The sequence below is a fragment of the Equus quagga genome, unplaced genomic scaffold (assembly GCF_021613505.1).
Source record: "Equus quagga isolate Etosha38 unplaced genomic scaffold, UCLA_HA_Equagga_1.0 268.1_RagTag, whole genome shotgun sequence".
NCBI classification, from domain to species: Eukaryota; Metazoa; Chordata; class Mammalia; order Perissodactyla; family Equidae; genus Equus; species Equus quagga.
In genome coordinates, this window is record NW_025799869.1 from 60,843 (window position 1) to 84,971 (window position 24,129).

The window sequence follows — 24,129 nt, forward strand, 5'->3', positions numbered from 1 at the left end:
AATTAGAATTCTGCCTACCAGACTATCCTAGAGGGGTCTCAGGACTTATATTTGCCTCTTCCTATCGTAACAGGCCTCCCTCTTTCTCTAGGCTGTGGAGGTGATACATAGGTCACACCATGTTTTGGGTATGTTTATTCCTATTGTTTATTCAGTAACCATGGCTCTAACCTGTGGTTAGTTAGATCCCACGCTGGGTCCAGTGAAAGACAGTCCCAGGCCAAAATGTCATTTACCTCCCAGTGTGGCAGGGCCCCCGTGCTGACTGGTGGACAACAGTGGTGCTTTGGGTCCCAGGAATTAGCATCGATGTAGGGCCAGTGTTTATAATCTCTGAGAAGTCTGGGTGTTTCTTCTTGCCTCGTGCACGACGACTCTGTAATCGCCTGCAGAGCCCTCCCCGCCTGCAGCGGTTGGTCCCCGACTCCAGTTTCCTTCTTCATGCTGTGAACCAGCCCATCACGCCCCCTCAGAGGTCTGGATTGCCCCTCCTCCAAGCTTCTAGGCTCTGAAACCTCAATCCCTTCATTTTGTTTCTCAAGCCCCAGCAGGGGCAGCTGCTCCTTCAATTGCTCCCTCTCTGTTACCTCACTGTTTTCTTTCTGTCTTTTTAGTCCTCACTATCTGTTCTACCAATTCTCTGTTTGAAAATGTCTCCACTACATGGATGAACCCAGAGGACATTACCCTAAGCGAAACAAGCCTGTCACAGAAGGACAAATACTGCATGATTCCACTTACATGAGGAATCTAAAGTAGTCAATCTTTAGAAGCTGAGAGTAGAATTGTGGTTGCCAGGGGTTGGGAGGAGGGGGAAAAAGGGAGCTGTCAGTCCATGGGTATAAGATTTCAGTTATGCAAGACGAGTAAGTTCTAGCGGTCTGCTGTACGACATTGTGCCTATAGTTAACGATATTGTAGTGAACACTCAAAAATTGTTAAGAGGGTTATCTCATGTTAAGTGTTCTAACAATGACGACAACACCACCACCAACAAAGAAGCACAAAGAAACCTTGGAGATAGAGATACATCTATTAGCTTGATGGCACATTTGTCCAAGCTCATCAAATTGAATACATTAACTATGCACATCAATTGCACCTAAATGAACCTGTTTCAAATAAGTAAATAAAATAAAATGTCTATTAAAATAACTGATAGATTTCCTGTTTTCCTGAGTGGAGCCAGACCTATATCCAAAGGTTCCTCAACAATAGAAAGGAACATTATACAGAAGTACAGTTGGACATATTATGACTGCACGTGGATGAAACTCACAAACTCAATGCTGTGACATGAAAGAACTTATACAGGGGACGGCCTGGTGGCGCAGCGGTTAAGTTCGCATGTTCCACTTCTCGGCGTCCCGGGGTTCACTGGTTCGGATCCCGGGTGCGGAGATGGCACCGCCTGGCAAAAGCCATGCTGTGGTAGGCGTCCCACGTATAAAGTAGAGGAAGATGGGCACGGATGTTAACTCAGGGCCAGTCTTCCTCAGCAAAAACAGGACGATTGGCAATAGTTAGCTCAGGGCTAATCTTCCTCAAAAAAAAAAAGAACTTCTACAGCGTGATTCCACTCACATGCATTCTAAAATTAAGTCCTATTGTTTAGGGATGCATATACCGAGTGTAAAAACACGAGAGAAAGAGGAAGTCAGTGCCGTGAGCAGCAGGGTGGTCCCCAGCAGAGAGAGAGCCCTTGCGACCCAGAAGGGCGCAGCTCCGGGGCGTCAGCCGTTTCGCAACCCCCAGCTGAGTGGGGGGTCACACTGTGTTTGATCCACTTTTATGTATATGTGTCATAGCTCCCAACGTAAAATATTTTGCTGGTTATTTTAGTTGTAATAGAGATGGCTTTACAGCTTACAAAAACTTGCAGCCTTACTTTCCACTAACACCTGTCTTTTTCCTCATGCTTGTGTCAAGCCCCCAGTCCTCTCACGTGGAATGATACGAAAACAGGTTTAGCACAAGACGGAAGCGCTATTTTGAGAACATCAGTGACTTCTGAAGCGCCTGTAGAACATACTCATGAAGCTTAGGACTTACCTCACATGGAACCACAGCATTGCTGGTTGTACTAAAGCCTGCCGAGGAAGATGAGCTTGAGTCTTGTTGCACTATACCTGGAAAACAATAGCAAACATTTTTTAAGCTAGAAAATTGAAACTAACAATCATGCCTTTTTCAGTCTTAATCTGTTTAAAATTGTTCTCAGATCGTATTTTTCAGAGATAATCTGATTTTTCATGTATACATATTTAAATCAAAATATGTTCTTATATTTTATATATTATATATTAAACGTATTTAGTGTATCTTAGCATTCTGCATCTTAAATGAAACAATTTTTGGCAAATTCTTGGTAAACTTATAATGAAAGTACATAAGTAAATTATATACATTTGCACAAATTATTTAACTCCTGTGTATTGAATCATTGCTTTCTTTTCCCCAATAGCATTACATTTAAATAAAACTTGAAACATTTTTGGAAGACCGAAGGGGAGTTCAGGAATACAGTCATACCAATGATGGCTGCTCTTTCTATGCTAGTTTCTCCCCACTCCAGGAGTCAATTTCAAATTACTCCCCCCAGGTACCCAGTATGCACTTTTTAACCTAAGTTATCCGTAATAAGAACATAGGCAGGTATAAAACAAATATTAATTACACTTAAAACTTTTATCATAGTATCAAGGTGTTATTTATTTAGACAGAATAAATTATCCAACTACAAGGTTTTTTCTTCAAGGGAATTTTAAAGAAATTCCAAACTTTGTCATCTAGCAATTGTACGAACTTTAAATATATGGTATTCAAAATGAAGTCTTAAAGTATAATTATGATTCCTTTCAAATATCAGAGAAGAAAAAGTACAAAGTTAGACTTTCTCTAACAAGCATACCTTTAGCAACTGACATGGCCAGGAGTGTCAGCTTTTCAGCTATAAATCACTAATACGATTGCTTAGAGGTCAAATAAGGAAATGTGTTCAGAAATGTCACCTAACACTGCACAAGGATTTTATTGCTCTGCACCATTCAGAGAGAAAATAATGAGAAAAATAAAACTCTAGGTTGAAATGTTAACTTCATAAAGCATGATGATAATATATGGTCTTTTCTTTTAGATTCCTTCTAAAAACTGTCAAGCCTATTAGTACTCCCACCAATCAACGTTTTGGGACCCTAAGTACCCCGTCCACAGAACCCCGCGTTCTGTAGTGAGCAACGCTCCGGCCTTGACTTCTCTGTAGGAGCATCTGCCCTGGGGCCACCACCATCTGATGGCTCTACACCAGCCATCCCACGTTCTGTGCCTCCTTACACCTCTCTTTAATTAGAACCTATCTTGATTCTCATCTTTGCAAAGGTACCCAAGTTCTCTTTAACTGCTTCTTCTATAGTCCATGAAAAAGTCAACCCACAAGTATTGACTGGTCAGCCACTGCTTTCCGGAGTTTGCCTATCCTCAGTTCCTTATTAGTCTACCCTCTGCCCTCCAGAATATTCATCAGCTGGTGCAGGCCCACGCTGCTCTGATGCAGTCAAATGTGAGCCACAGAGCTCAAACATACAAAAGAAGGTCCAGTGACTACTTTGTATAAGAAATGGCCTCTGTTAAGAGGCTAGAACATCCCTTCGCTTAAAGGGAACAGCCACAGTTTATTTTTACTAAGTTCTCTTGTCATTAATACCTTCATAATGAAAGGAAATTTAAGAAATTCTTGTGTTAAGTGTGACATATTCTTAGCTTCCAGATTCACGGGAAAATGTCTAGGAGATCTTAATGGAGGAAAACAAAAGTCGTTTCAACTAATAAAGAGTTGAAAATGGCTTAAAGCAGGCACTCACGGAGGATGGTCATGAGCACCCCGATGCAAGTCTGAGCGAGTCTTCCATGCTGTCTCCTCAGCTGCACGTTTCAGTCTCCCCACAGGGTCTGGGACAGCCCTGAACACACAGACACGTGTCCCCTCCGCCCTCTCCAGTATAAGTGTTAGCTACTTCCACATCACCCGAGTGGCTTTGCCTCACGCTGCGGCTCGTGGGAACATTCCCAAACTGGGAAGTGAATGGTATGAAATAAAAAATGTTTATCTATTACAAGAACATTTTCTTGTAATAGAAAAAAGGTAGTTCCACTTAAAGCAAAATCTGTTGCTTTTACTATGATAGAAAAATCTCTAAATTGTGTAAAATAAAACCAAACAAAATGGTTCTTTAAAAGGTGTGGTATATATGTACAATGGAACACTACTCAGCCATAAAAAAAGACAAAATCATCCCATTTGCAACCACATGGATGGATCTTGAGGGCATCATGTTAAGCGAAATAAGCCAGACAAACACCATATGATTTCACTCACATGTGGAAGATAACCAAACTTACAGACGAGAACAAATCAGTGGTTACCAGGGGAAGGAGGTGGAGGGCGGGCACAAGGGATGAAGGGGCACAATTATACGGTGTATGACAAACAATAATGTACAGCTGAAATCCCACTATGTGATAAGCTATTATGACCACATAAAAAAAAATAGACGGCCTATCCTAAATGCCAAAAAAATGGCTCTTTGAACATTTTATTGAATACGAGTGGATACACACACACATACACACACTAGCCTCGGGCTCCAGGCTCGCTTATGAGAGCTATTTTCCCATCTGTGTGGTAAGCTGGCTCTTGTGTGGGCAAGTGGACCCAGCGGAGGGGAGTGCAATAGGTCCTGTTTTAGGTAACAATTAGCCCCGTACCCTGTTAGATCCGAGCTCCTCACCCTTATTCAGGTGTTCAATTTCTAACCACAGGTCGGATTGGCACTTCTCTTTGGCTTTCATTTTACTGAAAGAAGCAGAAAGAAGGGAAGACGTCATTAAGTGCTAAGTGTGGAGACTGACCTATGTTTGGAGGCCCCACAATTGCGACGTGGGGCTACTGCAGGTAGGACCCTCAGTCAAGGAGAGTTTCGTATTTGAAACACTCCAAATAAGAGAGATTTGGTAATTGCATCAGGATTTGTTTCACAGGGAACCAAAATAATGGAGCAAATAAATGAATATATATACTATTTTCCATTTGATTCACATGCCTGCTTTTGAGCAAACGTGTGGATTGAGATGCCCTGAGCATAAGACGAAATAACATGTTTATTCTGCAAGACTACTCAGACGTCATTCGACAGCTCTTTACACTGTATCATTCACATACCAAGAAATGTCTTTTCCTTTTCATATTTAAATAAAATGCACTGATCTTAGAACTGGATCATTTGTAACATATAAAGTTTTTGGCTTTACAGTAGTTAAATTTCTTGCATTGAAATTGATCCAAATGTTAATGACTACAGTTACGTGAATAAGGTTTTAGGCGTGAAAGGTGGCCTTCAAAGGCTTCCTTTCTTCTCCTGTTGCTAAATGACTCTTGTGGAGCGCATTTATGTTGAAACAGATGTCACATTTATATTTTCACACTGGCTTGAATTTTTTTTTTCTCTTTACTCTCCAATATTACACCATCTCACCTACATTGCTGTATGCATTAGCTACGTTTATTGTCTCTTTGTATGTTTATCATATCGTCATTCACATGGTTGGAGTTTAATTTGCTCTATTTTTGTGGTAAGAACGGGATAAAATGCTCCACTAACCAGTAAACAAAATAGGGAGAGGCAGCAGTTAAAAAATACGCATATTGAAACATACAATGCAAGTTAGAAGTTATAATTAAAAATATGTAAAAACTAAGATCAGCAGACGCTTCAGAAGTAAAAGGTCTGTGGGAAATAGGCCACAATTTTTAGTTTGCCTCAACCTATTTTCATTAAAAAATGTTTTTTCTACATGTGCAAGACATTCCTTATGAGGGAATTTTGGATGTTTGTGAACCAAAGAAATTTTGCAAACAAGGAGGAGAAAACAAGAGCAACTTCATTCACAGGTGTATCAGTTTTCAGTATTATTGACACCATTTTGTGGAGATGCCAGAATCAATTAAAGCCTGTTGAAAGGACATGTGTTAAAAGCAACTAATTGCTTTCAAATTTTCATCAGTTTTCATTTCGTCGAAGAAATTTATTCTCTTTGGGGGAAAACTAAACTTTATGTCACAGGAAGAGACTGAATCTGCAACTTCACTGTAAATACTTTGCACCCAGCCTGGAAGTCGTCCTGAGAATGGCGTTGTCAGGCTTACCAGGCCAGAGCGACCGCGGCGGCCTCGGGGAGGGCCTGCCTGGAAGTCTGATCTCTGTGCAGGGCCGACTCCCACGTGAGCATCGCTGACGCGTCCCGTTTATCAAACCGCTGCATCGCCCCCAGCGCGTTCTACAAAATCAGGTGAGTAGGTTTTCATTTCCATCTCATATTTACATTTTAAATCACATCCAGAAAAGCTTAAGAGGTGCTCGGGACTCTTATTTTTCTTGAATAGTAAATAGGAAATTTCCTTATTAAAATATAGTACTTTTCGTTGTAATTGAGGGCAGTAATTAAAGATTCTCATGAACAGTCCCGTTTTTACACTTATCACCATGACACCTTCCCCTCCCCCCAAGCAGGGCCGCTTTCTTATGAAAAGGCTTTTTGTAGGTTGAGACCTACAGAAACTGACATAATTCAGCAACTTCATCATCATGATTTTCACCTGTTCTTTTTTCCATTCTGTGAGCCTTCCTGGGCTGTGACTGACGCTCACTCTTGCTCCTGTGACCAAGCTGGAATTTCTAAAAGACTCCACTTCTTTGGTTATTTCTAAGGTCAAGCCCTGGACATCCTTTTCATCCCCGATGCTAACATATAGAAAGTAAAAGACACATATGAATGCAAAAGTGGAAAACATGTCAGCCTAAATAAAGATATAAGAAACATACTTGACAGTAAATCTTACCATAAGACTTTTAAGGATTTATTTAAAAAATTTGCTACCAACAGAAAAGAGTAAAAATCTAGAGATGCTACCAAAATGTATAGACTTGGATTTTCACAAAGCTCTTAGAAAATGTGAAGTGGCTGGCTAAACGTAAGACACATTGGGCAGGAATAGACTGCTTCTTAGGTTCAACTCATATAGTTAGAGAAATCATTAGTTCTTTCAAGGCAAAGACAGTTTTATTGACTTAATTAAGAAAGGTCACTATTCCAAACTTTATATTCTTAATCAGAGATTAATTTAAAAATTGATGTAGGCATTGAAATTCCACACTCTGTCCATCTGTAAATAACTTATCGATAAGCATATGTGCAATGCACATCACTTATTAATGTAACAGCATTAACCTCCATTCCCAGAAGGATCGCCCAGTCCCTGGGTGGTTAGTCCCATCGCTCCCCAGTAAGTTCTGTGGCCGGCAAATGAGAATTCCCGAGTACAAGCAAACCAAAGACACTTTTGGACATGCAAAGAGATAGAAAGGTTACTACACACAGACTTTTCTGAAAGAATTCCTCCAGAATGCTCTCTAGTGCAAAACAAAAACTGAATTCGAAAAAAGGAAAAATAGGACACAAAAATAGTGACAACATAACTAGGTAACATGATTAAGTCTAAAGTAGTATCAATAAATAGTAATCTGGGTCTAAAATCCCACGTGATGCTGGCATTAGGACTGGAGTGGAGCTATCACAGTTCTTGACCAAACGCAGAGGGAATATAACAAGAACCCCACTCTCAGCGTCTCCACTGGCCACGTGTGCGACCTTTGTGAGGGCAGCAGTCCTCGAAGAATAGTGACTCTTCTGAATCAGAGTCAATGCCTACCGGGAAATAAGCAAATTTCTTGAGCACCTGAGAAAAGATATGCCCTAAAGAAACCAATTACACAATTTTGAATATTTTTATTCCTAGTGAAAACTTAGAGCATCTTGTATCTTTAACCATAAGAGGAAATATCATAGATTCTTATATAACTGAACTCGATGTACTTGGAAAATATATTTCTTTGAATCTGATCGACAGAGACTTTGTTGGGCTCAATTACGATGCTTTTATACTACATGTCATTATAATAGAACTTGAAATCAGGCCGCATCTCAAATATATTTATTTGTGTTACATGATATGAAGGGCTTTTAGGAGAAAAAATATTTTCTGCTGTGGGCTTTCCTCTATGTTAATAATCAAAGACGCAAACTGGGCGCAATGCTTGAACAAATTCTTACAGGAATTAAAAGGAAATAACTGCCAATGAACAAATCACAATGAAAAGAGCTTAGACAAGACAGACTCAAACCAACACATGTGCCGGGAAGAAACTTAGTGAGAATAGCGCAGGCTCTGGGTCACACGGTCCTGGGAACCAACTTGGTTCTAGCTTCTAGGAGTTATGTAGCTTAGACAAGTTACAAAACATCTCTGAACTGAAGGCGTGAAATGGGATATTAATACATATTTAACTGGCAGAGTAGTTAGAAGCATTCAAAATATATACATACATATATTATGTATGTGTGTGTACACATATTAGCAGATATACATGTATATATATCTCTTTTGAGGCCTAAATATAGTGGGCACACAACTTTTTGCTGTATATTATTAATGCACACAGAAAGGAATTAGCTTACAGAAATTGTCATAATTTTAAGCCTCAGTCCAAACCTTAGACTTGATAAATCAGGAAAGTGAACTGAAGAATGTTTAGGAATTATAAACCCAGTTAGTTTCCTAATTTATCAATTTCGTGATGTGTTTTAAACATAGTGCTACTTGTATTTTAAAGCACCATTTCCTGTTACAATTTTTAAGAGAAGAAAATACAAATTTATCTTAAAAAAAGAAATATTCATTTGAAAGCAGAAGCCCTGAAACTCAAAGCGCAGAGAGTATTATAGGTGTAAAAAGCATACTCGGTTTATTACTGGTATTAACAGGGAAATAACTGTGGACAGGGGCCTTCCTTACCTTCCTGAGGCATTCTGCAGGAGCCTGTAATCCTTCATCCTACAGAATAAGGGGGTTCTCTCTTTGCTCATAGTGACACGAACACTCCCAGCCTTTCCCCTCCCGGAGATCTTGGTGGAGCAGGGAGACCTGAAAATCTAATTCCTCATCCTCCAACAGTCCAAAGGAGCTGCTGGTTTAGGGCAACTGCTGCTGCCTGGAGCTGGAAGGGTCCTGCCCCAGGATTCCAAGGATGGCTCCCGAGTGGCAGTTAAACATGTTGACTCAACTGTGCAGGCTTGATGGGCACCCATGTGTAAAGACCCAATGTGGGGGAAAGGAGGAACCCCTTCCCTGGACAGTAGTGAGGGAGAAAAATCCAGGAGGGTATTCTAGTGATGACATTGTGATGCTGGATCATTAGACACAGCCTTTGAATTACGAACTTTCATATATATATATATATGGTCCGATATATCAGATCACCACTGGGGCCCAGGTTTGTTCCCCGGTGAGAGAACCACACCACCCGTCTATCAGTTGTCATACTGTGGTGGCTGCGTGTTGCTGTGATGCTGAAAGCTATGCCACTGGTAATTCAAATACCAGCAGGGTCACTGACGGTGGACAGTTTTCAGTGGAGCTTCCAGATTAAGACAGACCGTGAAGGAGGACCTGGCCACCCACTTCTGAAAAAATTGGCCATGAAACTCTATGAATAGCAGCAGAGTATCGTCTGATACGGGGCGGAAGGTGAGAGGATGGCACAAAAAGACCGGGCAGGGTTCTGCTCTGCTGTGCACAGGGGTGCTAGGAGTCACAATCAACTCAATGGCACTGACAACAACATGTATATTTTTTGAGCATTTAGCCCCATTTACTTTCTTTCTCTCTCACTCTCTCTCTCCCTATATTTGTAATATGTCTGTCTTTTTTTTTCTGAGCCATTTGAAAATAAGTTGCAGACACTGGGCCTTGTTACCTCTTAAATATTAAAAATAAGAGCACCTCTTACATGACCACAGTACAGGGATAAAAACCTGGAAATTCAACATTGACACAACATTATTAACTAAAACGCAGCCCGTATTCAAATTTTGTCAATTGTCCCGGTAATGTCCTTCATAACGATTTTTTTTCTGGGTTCCGGATCGCATCCAGGCTCGCTCATTGCATTCAGTTGACACGTCCTTTAATCTGGAGGTGCTCCTCGGTCTATCTTTGTCCTATATGACCTTGAGACCTTGAGGAATATAGCCCAACTACTTTCAGTCTGGGTTAATCTGACATTTCCACATGACTAGATCCATGTTAGCAGTTTGGGGAGGAAGTCCATAAAACTGAAGTTCTGTCCTTATTGCACCCTGTGGAATGGCACGCACCCCAACACCATGCACCCCCGGGACATGTGATGTCCGTTTGTCCCGTTACTGCTGATATAAACTTTGATCGCTTGGGTAACCAGGTTTCTCCACTGTAAATTTCCTTTTTTCTATTTGTAACCAGTAAGTTATTTTGCGGGAATATATTTCAAGACTAAGTAGGCATCCTGTCCCTCATCAAACTTTCATCCACTAATCATCCTTACTATTATGCTTGCGAGACAGGGCTCCATTCCTTCTACGTTTATTAATTGGCACTCATTATAAGGAACAGCTTTTCCTTTTCTCTCACTTATTATTTATTCATGACTTTATTTACATCAGTATGCACTCATGGGCTCCTATTTCATCTTATTCCTTGTTCCTTAATTACTTTGATGCTCAGTGGTTTCTTGTGTTAGTCAGCTCAGGCTCCTCTAACAGAATACCATAGACTGGGGGGCTTACAAAACAGAAATTTATTTCTCACAGCTCTGGAGGCTACAAGTCCAAGATCGAGGTGCTCTCGAGGCAGGTTTCATCCTGAGGCCTCTTCTCTTGGCTTACAGGTGGCCCCCATTTTGCTGTGTGCTCACACGGCCTCTACTTTATGCTCACTTGGGGCGGGGAGAGAGAGAGAGCTGGGGGGAGAGAGCTCACGTCTCTTCTTATAAGGGCCCCACCCTCATGACCTTGTCTAAACCTAATCACCTCCCAAAGGCCCCACCTTCAAATCCATCACATTGAGGGTTAGGATTTCAAACATACGAATTGAGGGGAGGACACAAACATTCTGCGCATAACATAACATCTGGTCCGTTACCTATTGGCCAGAGGGAGACACTTCAATCGGACTCCTGTGTCCTTTCACATGCTCCAATATTATTTGAGGACTTGATTGTTTTCTGGCATAAGATGTACCAAGTCGTCTTGTACATTCTCTGTCCTGGATATGGAGTCAAGGCATTTTCCAAGGATCCTTGTTTCTTCTTATGGGGAGTGGTGTTTAGAAAATAATATATGCATGCTATGTGATCTCATTGCTACTGGCTTATTATTGCTTCCAGGCCCGCTCAGCAGAAAGGACTAGGTGACACAAACATGCACACACATGCACACACATACGCACGCCACACACTCATACAGGCATCCCTCACACACTCAGCGGCACAGACCTATACACATGCATGTAAGCTTTAAAAATAATAAAATGAAACACGAAACAGCCATTTAAAATCTCATTTCTGAGCCTGACACTGTCATAGAACCCCATCTCTTAAGAAACAGAATAGGGGCCTGGTGATACAGTGGACACACCTCATAGAATCAGGAGTCATGGTCTTTCACCACACTTGTTCACCTCAGAAACGGCATGATCCGTGCCAAGCAAAGTGGCTGCTCTATCTCTGAGCAATACCTTGAATCTGAAATGTTCTGTGTTTCAAAATCTCTAAGTTCTCCTCCTTAAGTCACAAAGGTCATTCACACTTACTTTAATGTTGGAATGAATACGGCTATATAATAATAACTCCTAGTCTGTAAAATCTAGAGACGGATGCTCGTGTTCTCTGGGGGCTCTGCAAGTGTGAGGCTTTCATTTGGTAGGGCTGGTACTGAACAATGCGGAAAGAGGCAGGCAATGGACAAAGGGGAGGCAAGGCTTCATGGGCCAAATGTAGTCCCTTATTCTCAGCTCTAGACAACATGGAAATCCTCATTTCAATTTCTATTTGTTCGTTCAATTCTCTTAGCAATATTAAATTCATACAAAGAAGGCAAGAAACACAATAGAATTATCAGCTTTATACTCATCAGGGAAATACAAATTAAAACTGTAGTATGATACTGCTACAAACCACCAAGGCTAAAATTAAAAAGACAGAAAACACCAAGAGTCAGTGAGGACATGGAACAACTAGAACTTACGTACATTGCTCGCATAGGGAGAGTGTAAATCAATGAAACTACCTTGGAAAATTCTGTAGCAGAATCTTCTGAAGCTGAACATATGCATAACTTATGACCCAGCAATTCCACCCCTTCAAACATGATCAAAATGTCTAAATATGTACACCAAAAGACAGGCACAAATTCTTTCATAAGAGCCCAAAATTAGAAATAATGTAGGCATCAATCAAAAATAGAATACATTTTTACAAATGTGAAATATTTATACGATTGAATACAACAGCAGTAAGAAAGAGAAAATATTACTACATACTACTTCATGGGTAAATCTCTGAGACATCATATTGGGGAGAAAAAGTCAGATGTACAATGATACGTAGTGTATGATTCTATTTATAGCACTCAAAAACAGTCAGAAGAGTGACTACCCTGGGGTGGATGGGGACCACTGTCACTTGATTTGTAACAATTACAAACTCACATACTCTTTTACTCAGTCATTCCACTTCTAGGAATTTATGCTACAAGTAAGCTCTCAGAGGTTTGAAAGAATGTATGGGTAACATTATTTACTGTAGCTTTGTTTTTAAGGATAGTAAATGGTTACATAAATTTTGGTACTTTGACCCAATGCAACACTAAGCAGCCACACCAAAGAAATGCACATGTATTGATAGATTGATCTCCACTATATTCTTTAAGCGAAAAAAGCAGAATGTATAACAGAGTATATAGTGTGCTATCTTTTGTGAAAAGGAGAGTATAAAAGTACATATTAGTATTTGTTTGTATATGCATAAATTTTCTTTGAACAAGTATATTAGAAATTAATAATAGTGTTTGCCAGCAGGGAAGGGAAATAAAAAAGTGGTGAACAGTGGAATAAGGGAGATCATTTTTTATTCTATACTCTCTTGTACTATGTAAATGAATTATTTCTTCTGTCTACTTTAAAATTTTTTAAATAAACAATGGAAGTTTCTAGTTCTGGTGAAGATGGAATAAACACACTCCACCTTGTTTCTCCTCTTGGATGCAACTAAAATCCTTGGACAGAATACATAGAACAGGTATGTGAGGACTCTGAAATGTAAATGGTAGCAGGTGTATTGAAGAAAGAAACCAGATCCCAAGTAAGAACAATCCAGCAGTGAGGTCCTTAGATTTTTTTTCCTTTGGTATCCTCTAGCCTGGATTCAAAGGCAGCTTGAAACCTGAAATCGTGTAGCAGGTGTGAGTGAAATGAATCCCCAAAGAAGTCTTCTCTTTCTAATCTACCTTTCACAATAAAGAAAGGATGACTCAGTGGAGAGAATCAAGAGCCAAGAGGTGGGACAAAGGGCCAAGGAGAGTTATTCCCAGGCTGTGAAAACTAATTGAGCAACTCCTGACACTTGCCAGGCTGGCTTTCAGAACCTCTGCGAATCAATGACTCCTTTTTTATTTTCCTTTTTTCCCTTTTTTGAATCAGAATGTCTATAGCTGTTATCCTGTGCCTGATTCACTATTGTATTTTGGGTGTGTTGGGGGCAGATAACTTGTCTCTAGTTTCACAGGTCTGCAGATGGAGAGGAGGAATTGTACCCTAGGAACTGTACTTAATGTATTAAACCCAAGATCTTATATACATATACCACCTGGACTTGACTGAGATGATGAGATTTTGGGATGAGATGATGTTATAATGAGATGAGACTCTTGGGAACTTTGGGAGATGACTGATGTATTTTTCATTTAAGAGAGACGCGAATAATTGGAGGCCAGAGGAATGGACTGTGACAGACAGACCCTAAAGTGACCTTCTCAATGATTCCTATCTTCTGGTTTTGGTATTCATGCCTTTGTATAATCCCATCCTCTTGAGGGTGGGGGGGACGTGTGACTTCCTGTTAGCCTATAGAATATGCCAAAAGTGATGGGATGTCACACTTGTGATGATATTACATTGTATAAGACTCCATCTTCTTGGAGACTAGAGCTATGGATTCTCCTTCAGGACCTGACGAAGTAAGTATCCACGCTGGAGATGCTCACATGACAAAACCAGATGGCCTCTAGATGTGAGGGCAGCCTCCAGCTCACAGCCACCAGAAAGTCATACAGCTGCAAGGAAATGAATTCTGCCAACAACACGAATGAAGTTGGAAATAGATGCCTTCCTAGTCGAGCCTCCAGATAAGAATGCAGCCTGACCAACACTTTGATTGAAGCCATATGAGACCCCGAGCAGACGGCCCAGCTAAATTGTGTCTGGACTCCTGACCTACGTAAAGTGTGAGATAGTAAACCTATGTGCTGTTTTAGGCCACTAAGTTTATGGTAATTTGTTACGCAGTAGTAGAAAACTGAATACAGTGGACAGAAACACACAGAACAACAGAGAGAAAAATTTGGAAAACAAAAAGGGAACAGAGCTTCAGACCTATTGGACAATACCAAAAGTTTTAATATTCACTTCACTGGAGTCCCAGGTGAGAGGAGAGTGTGCTGCAGAAAAAATATTTTAAGAAATAATGACGGAAAACTTCCTAACACTGGCAAAAGATATAAACTTCCAGATGCAAAAAACTCAGTGAATCCAAATAAATCCGTGCTCAGATGCATCACAATCAAATTGCTGAAAACTAAAGAAAAAAAGAGGGAAAAATAATGCACAGTGGTTTGAATGATGATGTTTCACATAAAAAACCATAGATGTCAGAAGACAATGGAACATATTTTATGCTGGAAGAAAAGAACTGTCAACCTGGAAATCCATACCCAGTTAAAATATCCCTCAGGAATTGAGGGAATATAGACATTTTCTCAGATGAAGGAAAACTAAGAGAATTCGTCACCAGCAAACCTGCTGTAAAAGAAATGCTAATAGAAGTTCATGTGAAATGATGCCCAAAGAAAATATATAATTTCAGGAACAAAAGGAGAGAAAAAGAAATCTAAATATCTATGTAAATATAATAGATTATTTTTCTCTTCTTAAGTTCTTTTAAATATGTGTGACAAATTAAAATCAGAAGTTATTACATTGTCTTATAGGGTTTTGAATGTATGTAGAGTTCGGATCCTTGGCATGAACCTACACACCACTTGTCAAGCCATGCTGTGGCAGGCGTTGCACATATAAAGTAGAGAAAGGTGGGCATGGGTGCTAGCTCAGGGTCAATCTTCCTCAAAAAAAAAAAAAGGACTTTTGTATATTTTCTGTATATCCTCAAATATTCCTTGAATCTTTACAAGGACGCATTCAGGTATTACTTACACAATAAAGACAACCAGACTTCTGGTTTCTGGTCCAGCATGTGAGGAGCTTAGAAACTGACACTCCATCCTAACAATAGAAAGCTGAACAAACTGAATAATCCACAACTCTTCTTAGGTCCGCCACTGAAGTGAGGTCACAGGGCAACTTCCCCCCAGATTGGAGAGACAGACAGGCAGATACAAAGAATCAGAACTTACTGGAGCAGAAACTCACAAGCAGAAACCTCTGTGGGAACAGTGCCAAGTTGGAAAAACTGAACTGTAATTGGCGGGTTGCTGGCCGCTCAGTGCGGACAAGTCTAAGAAGTAAAAACTCCTCGGGAACCCAGTCATTAGGGGGCCTTCATGCTTTTGTGAGTTTTTTCTCCAGGAACTATCAGGTTCTCACAGTAAGACTGGAGAAAGTTTCCCTCATGCTTCAGACGGGAGGAAGAGAAAAGAACTAACTTTGAAATAAGCCAGAGCACTCTGTTCTTCACAAGGCCTGCCCTCAGGAGAAACGATCTAATCAGAGCCAGACCTGCTGGGCTTTTATCAGAGTCTAAGTGACCTGAGGGAAGGGAAATACTCAACTCCAGCCCTCTCTGGTGTTTCTGTCCCACCTAAGAGGTGGGGGGACTGAAAAGCATGTGTGAAGTTCACGGTCCAGGTGCACAGGCCCACCAAAAGCCTGAAACCTAATCCTAGAGCTATAGAAGGCTTTCCCTCTCCCCACACCTCACCAAGACATTACTACAGGTCTGTTTACTCAGTACACCATGTCCAGCCATCAGGAAAAAATTTCAAGCCATACTAAAAGGCAAGAAACACAGTTTGAAGAGACACAGCCAGCATCAAGCACCAGATTCAGATATGGCAGGAATGTTGGGATGATCACACGGGGAACTTGAAAACAACCGTGAATAACATGCTAAGGGCTTTAATGGAGAAAGTAGACAGCATGCATAGTAATGCATGTAATGATGGGCATTGTAAGCAGAGAGATGGAAATTCTAAGAATCAAAAGAAATGCCAGAGATCAAAAACTTTCTAACAGGATTGAAGAATGCCTTTGATGGACCCTTTAGCAGACTGGACATGGCTGAGGAAAGAATCTCTGAGCTTGAGGATGTGACAATAGAAACTTCCAAAACTGCAAAGCAAAGAGAAAAAAGACTGAAAAAAAAATAGAAAAGAATATCCAAGGACTGTGGGACAACTACAAAAGGGTGTAAAATACGTGTAATGGGGATGCCAGAAGGAGAAGAAAGAGAGAAAGGAATAGAAACAATATTTGAAGCAGTAATGACTGAGAATTTCCCCAAATTAATGTCAGACACCCAACCACAGATCCAAGAAGCTCAGAGAACACCAAATGTCCAAAATAAAAACTACACTTAGGAGCCAGCCCTGATGGCCTAGCAGTTAAAGTTCAACGAACTCTGCTTTGGTGGCCTGGGTTCAGTTCCCAGGCGCAGAACCAACCACTTGTCTGTCAGCAGCCATGCTGAGGTGACGGCTCACGCAGAAGAACTAGAAGGGCTTACAACTAGAATACACAACCATGCACTGGGGCTGTGGGGAGGGAAAAAAAAAGAGAGAGGAAGATTGGCAACAAATGTTAGCTCAGGGCGAATCTTTCCCAGCAAAATAAATAAATAAGTAAATAAAACCTACACTTAGGCATAACATATTCAAACTTCAAAAAATCAAAGATAAACAAAATATCCTGAAAGAAGCCAGAGGAAAAAATACCTGACCCACAGAGGAGCAAAGATAACAATCACATCCGACTTCTCCTCGGAAGCCCTGCAAGCAGGAAGAGAGTGGAGTGAAGTGTCTGAAGTGTTGAAAGAAAAAAGCCACCAGCCTGGCATTCTGTACCCTGTGAAGTCATCCTTCAAAAGTGAAGGAGATATAAAGACTTTCTCAAACAAACAAAAATTGAGGGAATTTGTTGCAAGTAGACCTGCCTTGTAAGAAATGTTAGATAAGTCCAGGGAAAAGGAAAATGATATAGATCAGAAACTCAGATCTATGTAAAGAGCACCAGAGAATGAATAAGTTGAAGGTAAAATAAAAACTTTTGTTTTCCTTAATTGATCTAACAGGTAATAGTTTGTTCAAAATACTAATGGCAACAATGTATTCAATTATGTATGCTCATATAGGTATGTATATATACTAAACATACTCTTCCCACACAATCCAACAACTGTGCTCGTTAATATTTACCCAAACAAATTGAAAGTTTATGACCACACAAAAACCTGCACACAGATATTGATAGCGGCTTTATTCATAATTGCCAAAACTTAAAAGCAACCAAGTAGGTGAATGGATAAGTAAACCGTGGTACATCCAGACAATGGAATATCATTCAGGGCTAAAAGAAATGAGCTAGCAAGTCACAGAAAGACATGGAGGAAACTTAAATACACATCAGTAAGTGAAAGAAATCAATCTGTAAAGGCTACATACTGTATGATTCCAACTCTATGTCATTCTGGAAAAGGCAAAACTATGGAGAGAGTGAAAGATCAGCGGTTGTCAGGGGAGGTGGGGACGATGCACAGGTGGAGCACAGAGGATTTTTCGGGCGGTGAAACTGGTCTACACAGTGCTACCGTGGTGGAAACATGTCATCATACATTCGTCCAAACCCGTGGGATGCACAGTATTTCAGGTAAACTATGGTCTTCGGGTGATTATGACGAGTCAGTGTAGGTTCCTCAGTTGTGGTAAATATACCGCTCTGGTGGGGGATGTTGATAATGGATTTTGATAGTGGGGGAGGCTGTGCCTGTGTGGGGACGGGGGTATAAGGGAAATTTCTGTGCTTTCTGCTCAGTTTTGCTATGAACATAACACCGCTTTAAAAAATAGTTTATTAGTTTAAAAAGAAAACATAACCATGAGTAACAAAGACACGAATAACATTGCTCTGCAGTTATTTCTGTGGTGATTATGCTGCTGATTTTCCTCAAAGGGAGTGAGGAAGTGTTTCAGATACGTTATTCAGTAAATTTCTAACCACCTGCTCAGGATTCTGAAAGTTTTAGAACTCGTGTGTCAACAACAATGGCTTGAATTGGAAAACTACTTACTCTCCTTAGAAATTCAGTTCCAGGATTTAAATCCACATTGAATCCCAGGAATAAAAAGGGAATACAGTGTTAAAATGGGTAGACTTGTAAGCCTCTTGAATGCTATTGTGCAAACCTGCTGTTGAGAAATCCAACTCGAAAGAACGCAGCAAAGGAGCTCATGATGTTATGTTGTCAAACTCGTCCTGCTCCTCGTGGATCCTGAACATTGGACTCCAGAAACCCAGCACTTAATTCCAATCAAGATATTCAAGAAGACACAGGACACTCCTACTTTCCCGGGCTCCTCCACCAATTCCTACCTCAACCAGATGCACTCTGGGTCCAGGCCCAGCATTGCCACACACCTGAACACCCTCATGTTTGGAATGAAGAAAGAGTGGTTGTTGTTTTCCTCCAGTCTGTGACATAAAAACCACTCATTCTGCTTGAGAGCTTGAGGTTGCAGATAAAAAGCACAATAGAGTTTCACATTAAAAATCAAGTTGGGGGCTGGCCCCGTGGCCGAGTGGTTGAGCTCGCATGCTCTGCTTCAGGTGGCCCAGTGTTTCGTTGGTTCGAATCCTGGGCGCGGACATGGCACTGCTCATCAAGCCACGCTGAGGTGGCGTCCCATGTGCCACAGCTAGAAGGACCCACAACAAAGAATGTACAACTATGTACTGGGGGGCTTTGGGGAGAAAAAGGAAAAAAAAAATCGAATTGACTCCAGCTCAGTCCAGACTTTGGGTGAAAGAGAGACTTTGGCGACCCTCTTGGGATGGGGCTGGACCTTGTATTTGGAGGGTACATTGTACAAGATGGAGAACAACCCAACTTTCCAAATCAAGGAATGCTGAGGAGTAGGGGAAAATTATAGGAATTATGAGGGGTTTAGAGCCCCCCGGGGCTCCCCTTGGCATTGCCCTGTTCCACGAGCTCTTCTTTGAGCTCCTCTCTGAGTCCCTACTGATTGGACCAACGTGGCAGCTCATGATGGGCTCTTATGTTGCCCTCCATTCATTTCACACTTGGCTGACTCCACCTTGTCTCCCAGGTAGATTCAATTCACGTCAGCCAATCCCAAGGCTCATCTGGGGAGTCAAAGGCCGCAAAGGTGAGTCAATGGTAGGGAATCTAAGCAAACCCCCTCGGTGTACAGGTTAGGAAAGGAACCAAGGTCAAGAAAGGTGGAATGACTCACCTGAGGGCACCAAGCACCTGAGCTCCAAGCACCGAAGGGTGGTCAGTCAGCAAAGGGTTACACTTGTTCACTGTGCCGAAAAGTGAACTACGGCAAGTGTCTGGCTGCTTCCTTTGAACCCTGCTCCCGATGTGGGAGGAAGAAAGGAGATGAAATCAGAAGCTTGTCCTGGAGGCCTTTCGCCTTATCCCCCATCATGTTTGTGAATGCTTTCTTCATCCTAGATGACCCAGATGAAGTCACCAGTACAAATGTCTAGTCTCTTCTCAGCTAGGGATGCTGTTGGGTCACCTGGTCACCCCCTGAACTGGCTCTGGACGCATCCTCCAACATCCTGGTAAAGGGTCCCTGCCCTTCTGTCCCCAGTGAAACTGGAATTTTCCAGTGATAACAACACCAGTTCTTACTGTTACTGCATTAGGTGCTTCACGTTTACTAAGCCATTTGATCTTCGTGATAACCCAAGAGGGCATTCCCATTCCCATGGTACAGATGAGAAAAGCGAAAAAGCAGAGGGATTTTTAAAAATGTGCTGAGAGCCTAAAAGCTAGGACTGAAGGCCAGACCCATCCAGCCGGGCTTCTCCTGCTCTGGGGACTGTGGCCTCCGGTTCCAGCTCCAGCTCCCAGATGGGGGCCTGCCACCCTCCTAAAAGAATCCAACTTAAATTCTTTTTTCTAATTCCATGCTCACATCACACCTGGAATCCAAGCAAGATCCCCAGCCCCGGGCTCCTTGACTGTCTAACAGGGAGAACTGACACCATTACTTTGTTTCAGGGTCTTAGTCTAACAAAGAAATGTAATAGATGGAAAAGGACAGAGAAGAAAGGAGGAGGGGAGGCAGGGCGAGAGAAAGATACTAAAGCAAAACCTCCTTATGTCAGGATATCTCCTTGCTCTGAGGTATTCGTAGTGGTGCCTAGTAGCACATCAATTCAAACACACACAAATGTGTGTATATATGTATATATGCAGGGGTGTGTAGATACGTGAATATACAGATATCGTGTGTATTTCACTCCAATGGATAAAACCAGTAAGCATTCTGCGGTAGGTGATTGAGTCATTTTGAAATGGAAATGCTGAAAGCATCTGAAAGCTGCTTCCTGAATGACAGATGCAAGTCACCGGTCTCCACCAGTGGAGCAGGAAGAGGGGACTCTTGGGCAACCCGTGACCACCTGGTGGGATCTGCGTAGCCCTGACTTCTCTTCCTCCTTGTCCTCGGGGAAAGTCATGACTGCGGGGTGGAAAGTGCCCCATCCCTGCCCTGTGTCTCTGCCCATGCTTTCCCCATCCTCTGAAAACCTCATGCCCAAGCCCCTACTCACCCCCTCTCAGTTCACGCTCTGCCTCCTTACAGGGCCCAGCTTCAGTCTTGTCTACTCCAGAAGGTTTTCCCTGGCCACACAAGCTCTCAATTCGACTTTTTTTGGCTGAAACCCTATGTGACCTGTAAAGGTCTCTGCTGTTACTGTTGAGGTTGTTATGAGGGGTCACGAAGATAAGCTATGTAAGAACTCCCAGCATCGATGCCTAAAACATGACAGGGACTCAGAAATGAAGACTGCTGTGACTGTTGAAAAGCATATAGAACAGGAAACAAAGTAAAAGTAAAAATGTCAGTTTTTTTGTAGACAGTTCTCATTTTAAAACATCAGGGTTTCTTTTGGACATCATCCGAGGAAAGGGCCAGTGAGTGCTGGCTGCGTGTCTGGCGTGGTTCTGAGCAGTGAGTGGGTGCCCGTCTGGTTTACCCCCAGTCAACCCAGGAGGCGACTTCTACCCGCACCCCTGACAAGTGAGGAAGCAAGGCCCACAGGCTTTAAAAACTCGCCCAGTTCACACAGCTGGGAAGGGGGGATGTGGGGCGCCCCCTCCTGCTCTCCCTGACACTGAGCACAGAACTCGTGGGGTCTCAGGGCTCACCTGTGAAATAGCACCTCCTTCTGTGCAGGCCCCAGGCCCCTGGCGCTTTGAAGTTCACTGACCTGTCCCTGTGACCAGTAGAGTTGAAACCCGAAGTTTGCCTGGGGCTCTGCGTGAAAACAGCCCACCTCCCACGCCCAGAACAAGGACGCCATGCCCGAGGACAACGGGCACAATCCACAGGGCTTTTTCTCTTACATGCCTTCATTCTAGCAGTTCAAATTCATTTTTAAAGTTTCCTGCAGGCACTTTCTTTGTTAAATTGGACGCATCAGACCTCACGTGAACTCTGCAGTCTTTTCTCCTTCCCTAGGAAATTAGATTTCTTAATTTTGTTTTGTAGATTAGATTTTCATTAAACTTTGTTTCCTTTGAAAGAATAAAGAGGTGTTCACGCTGGAGAAGCAGGTAAAATTCTGTTCTTTGCAGCCGGCGGAGGGAGGTTCAGCACCAGAACCCAGGGCGGATCTGGGCCGATTCCAGGCCACCGCTGGGCCCTCTGCCCGGCCTGACTCAGGAGCAAGCGCCCTGCGCAGCGCTTCGTCTGGGAGACGAAATCCCATGAGTGTTCCTGGGGTGAGTCCCGCAGCAGCCCCGCGTCCAGGTCAGACACGGCTGGCTCGCTCTGGGGTCGCACTGGTCACAATATCCCAAATGTTTGTCTGATACAGTAGAACTTGAGCTTTTCATAGATATTCTCTTTAATAGTAGTATTAAAGATCACTGACTAAAAGAAAACTGATTCTGGGGGCCGGCCCAGTGGCACAGCAGTTAAGTTCACACTTTCTGCTTCAGCCAGGTTTGCCTATTAGGATCCAGGGTGCAGAAATGGCACCACTTGGCAAGCCACGCTGTGGTAGGTGTCCCACATATAAAGTAGAAGAAGATGGGCACGGATGTTAGCTCAGGGCCAGTCTTCCTCAGCAAAAACAGGATGATTGGCAGCAGATGTTAGCTCAGGGCTAATCTTCCTCAAAAAAAAATGAAGGCTGATTCTCCTTAAAAACCAATATAGTCATTTGAAAGAATGTTTGTATTCTGCCCATCACAGGGAACAGAGATAGAGATTTGCTAAGGACCCAGGACTTCTGGCCCTGGGAGCCTTGAGGTGGCCTCAGGACCAGAGTCTCCAGAGCTGCCCCAGTCCATTGGCTCCTCCTCTTTAGAGGACCAGAGAAAACTCAACGTGGGTGACAGGGCTTCCGAAAGTCCGTGAAGGGTTGGAGGTACTGGCTCACGCAGCTGACTCACCTCTGCTTCTCTGGCCCTCGCTGGGTAGCAGAGGACCACAGACGTGTTAGCAACTCCTGGAATAAAAGGCTGTTGCATTATAACACAATGTAAATATGCTAAAACAAAATATATCATCATAAAACTCAGAGACGCACAGTGGTGTCTCTGTCTCTAACTAGCTGGGTGACTGTGAACAAGTCACTGTGTCCTCTCTCCTTCCGCCCCTGAACTGTTTCCTTTGAAAAATGACTGAACTTGAACTCAATGGCTTCTGAGTGCCCTGCAGGCCCAGGTGCTCTGTCCTGCCATGTGTGAGTGATGGCTTCTTGGCGGCTGAGGTGTCAGGTGAGAGCAGTCACAGCTTGCGTTAATTTAGCCCTCGTTTCATGAGGTGGGTGTTAATGACCCCATTACACAGAGGAGAATACAGAGGTTCAGAGCGGTTACTATTTCACCAAGGGTCCTGAGCTGGTCGAGTGGTGGAGCAGGGGTTCAAACCTTCAAAACTCATGCTTTGGGTGATACCGCGTTGAGATCCTGACTCTGCGCTGCACACTGGCGCTTACCAGGGCCAGCCCCTGTTCTAGGCACTGGGCGTGGACTGACTTGCCTAATTCTCACAGCAGTCTCATCGCCATTTCACAACTGAGGAAACTGGGGCACAGAGAGTTTAAGCAACATGCTTAAGGTCACAGAGCTGGTATGGGCAGGAGGGATGTTTGTAAGCACAAACCATAACTTAGGATGGCACTTCCCCTTCATTATAACAAAGTGTGGAAATAGTATTCTTAACATCTATCTGTAGAATATTGGCATGGAAGTTTCGAGACTTCCTCCAATACAAAGAGTTAGCTCCCCCAGAAATCCGGTCACAGGGTCACCCCTGAGCACTGCAGCTTGGGTTTATTAAGAAAATACATTAGTTTCCAGAACAATCAGCTTAGTCCTTCTTAAACGGGACTCTTCTAATCATGTTAATCTGCACTTTTTAAAAAATGTATAACATGGTTATCCAAGACTTGAAAGATGAATAAGATTTCGTATCATTATAAGTTGCTTATTTCTGGTATCCTGAACTGAAACCTAAAAATTTCATAAAGCATAAAATAAGGTCCTGTTTAAGCAAAATGGAGCTTATTGTATGGACAATCTAAGACCACCCTCTTGAAGCTTTTCAGCATTTAGGATGCAGAATAGGTTTTAAAATGACTCCAGTGCTGAGCCAGCCCCAGCGGCCTAGTGGTTAAAGCTCAGTGCACTCTGCTTCAGCGGACGGGGC

At 42.4% G+C, this 24,129-nt stretch overlaps 1 protein-coding gene across 1 annotated transcript in view; it reads right to left on the reverse strand.

Moving 5' to 3' along the window:
- Nucleotides 1-20,926, reverse strand: part of LOC124233858 (serine/threonine-protein kinase MRCK alpha-like) — a 59,166-nt gene extending 38,240 nt beyond the window's left edge. The window contains exons 1-5 of the mRNA XM_046651114.1: nucleotides 20,817-20,926; nucleotides 19,687-19,806; nucleotides 6,653-6,797; nucleotides 6,203-6,333; nucleotides 4,765-4,852 (exon numbers count right to left, since the gene is read on the reverse strand). Coding sequence (XP_046507070.1) covers nucleotides 4,765-4,852; nucleotides 6,203-6,333; nucleotides 6,653-6,797; nucleotides 19,687-19,806; nucleotides 20,817-20,926 — 594 coding nt within the window. The remainder of the gene's footprint in view (nucleotides 1-4,764; nucleotides 4,853-6,202; nucleotides 6,334-6,652; nucleotides 6,798-19,686; nucleotides 19,807-20,816) is intronic.
- Nucleotides 20,927-24,129: the final 3,203 nt, after the last annotated feature.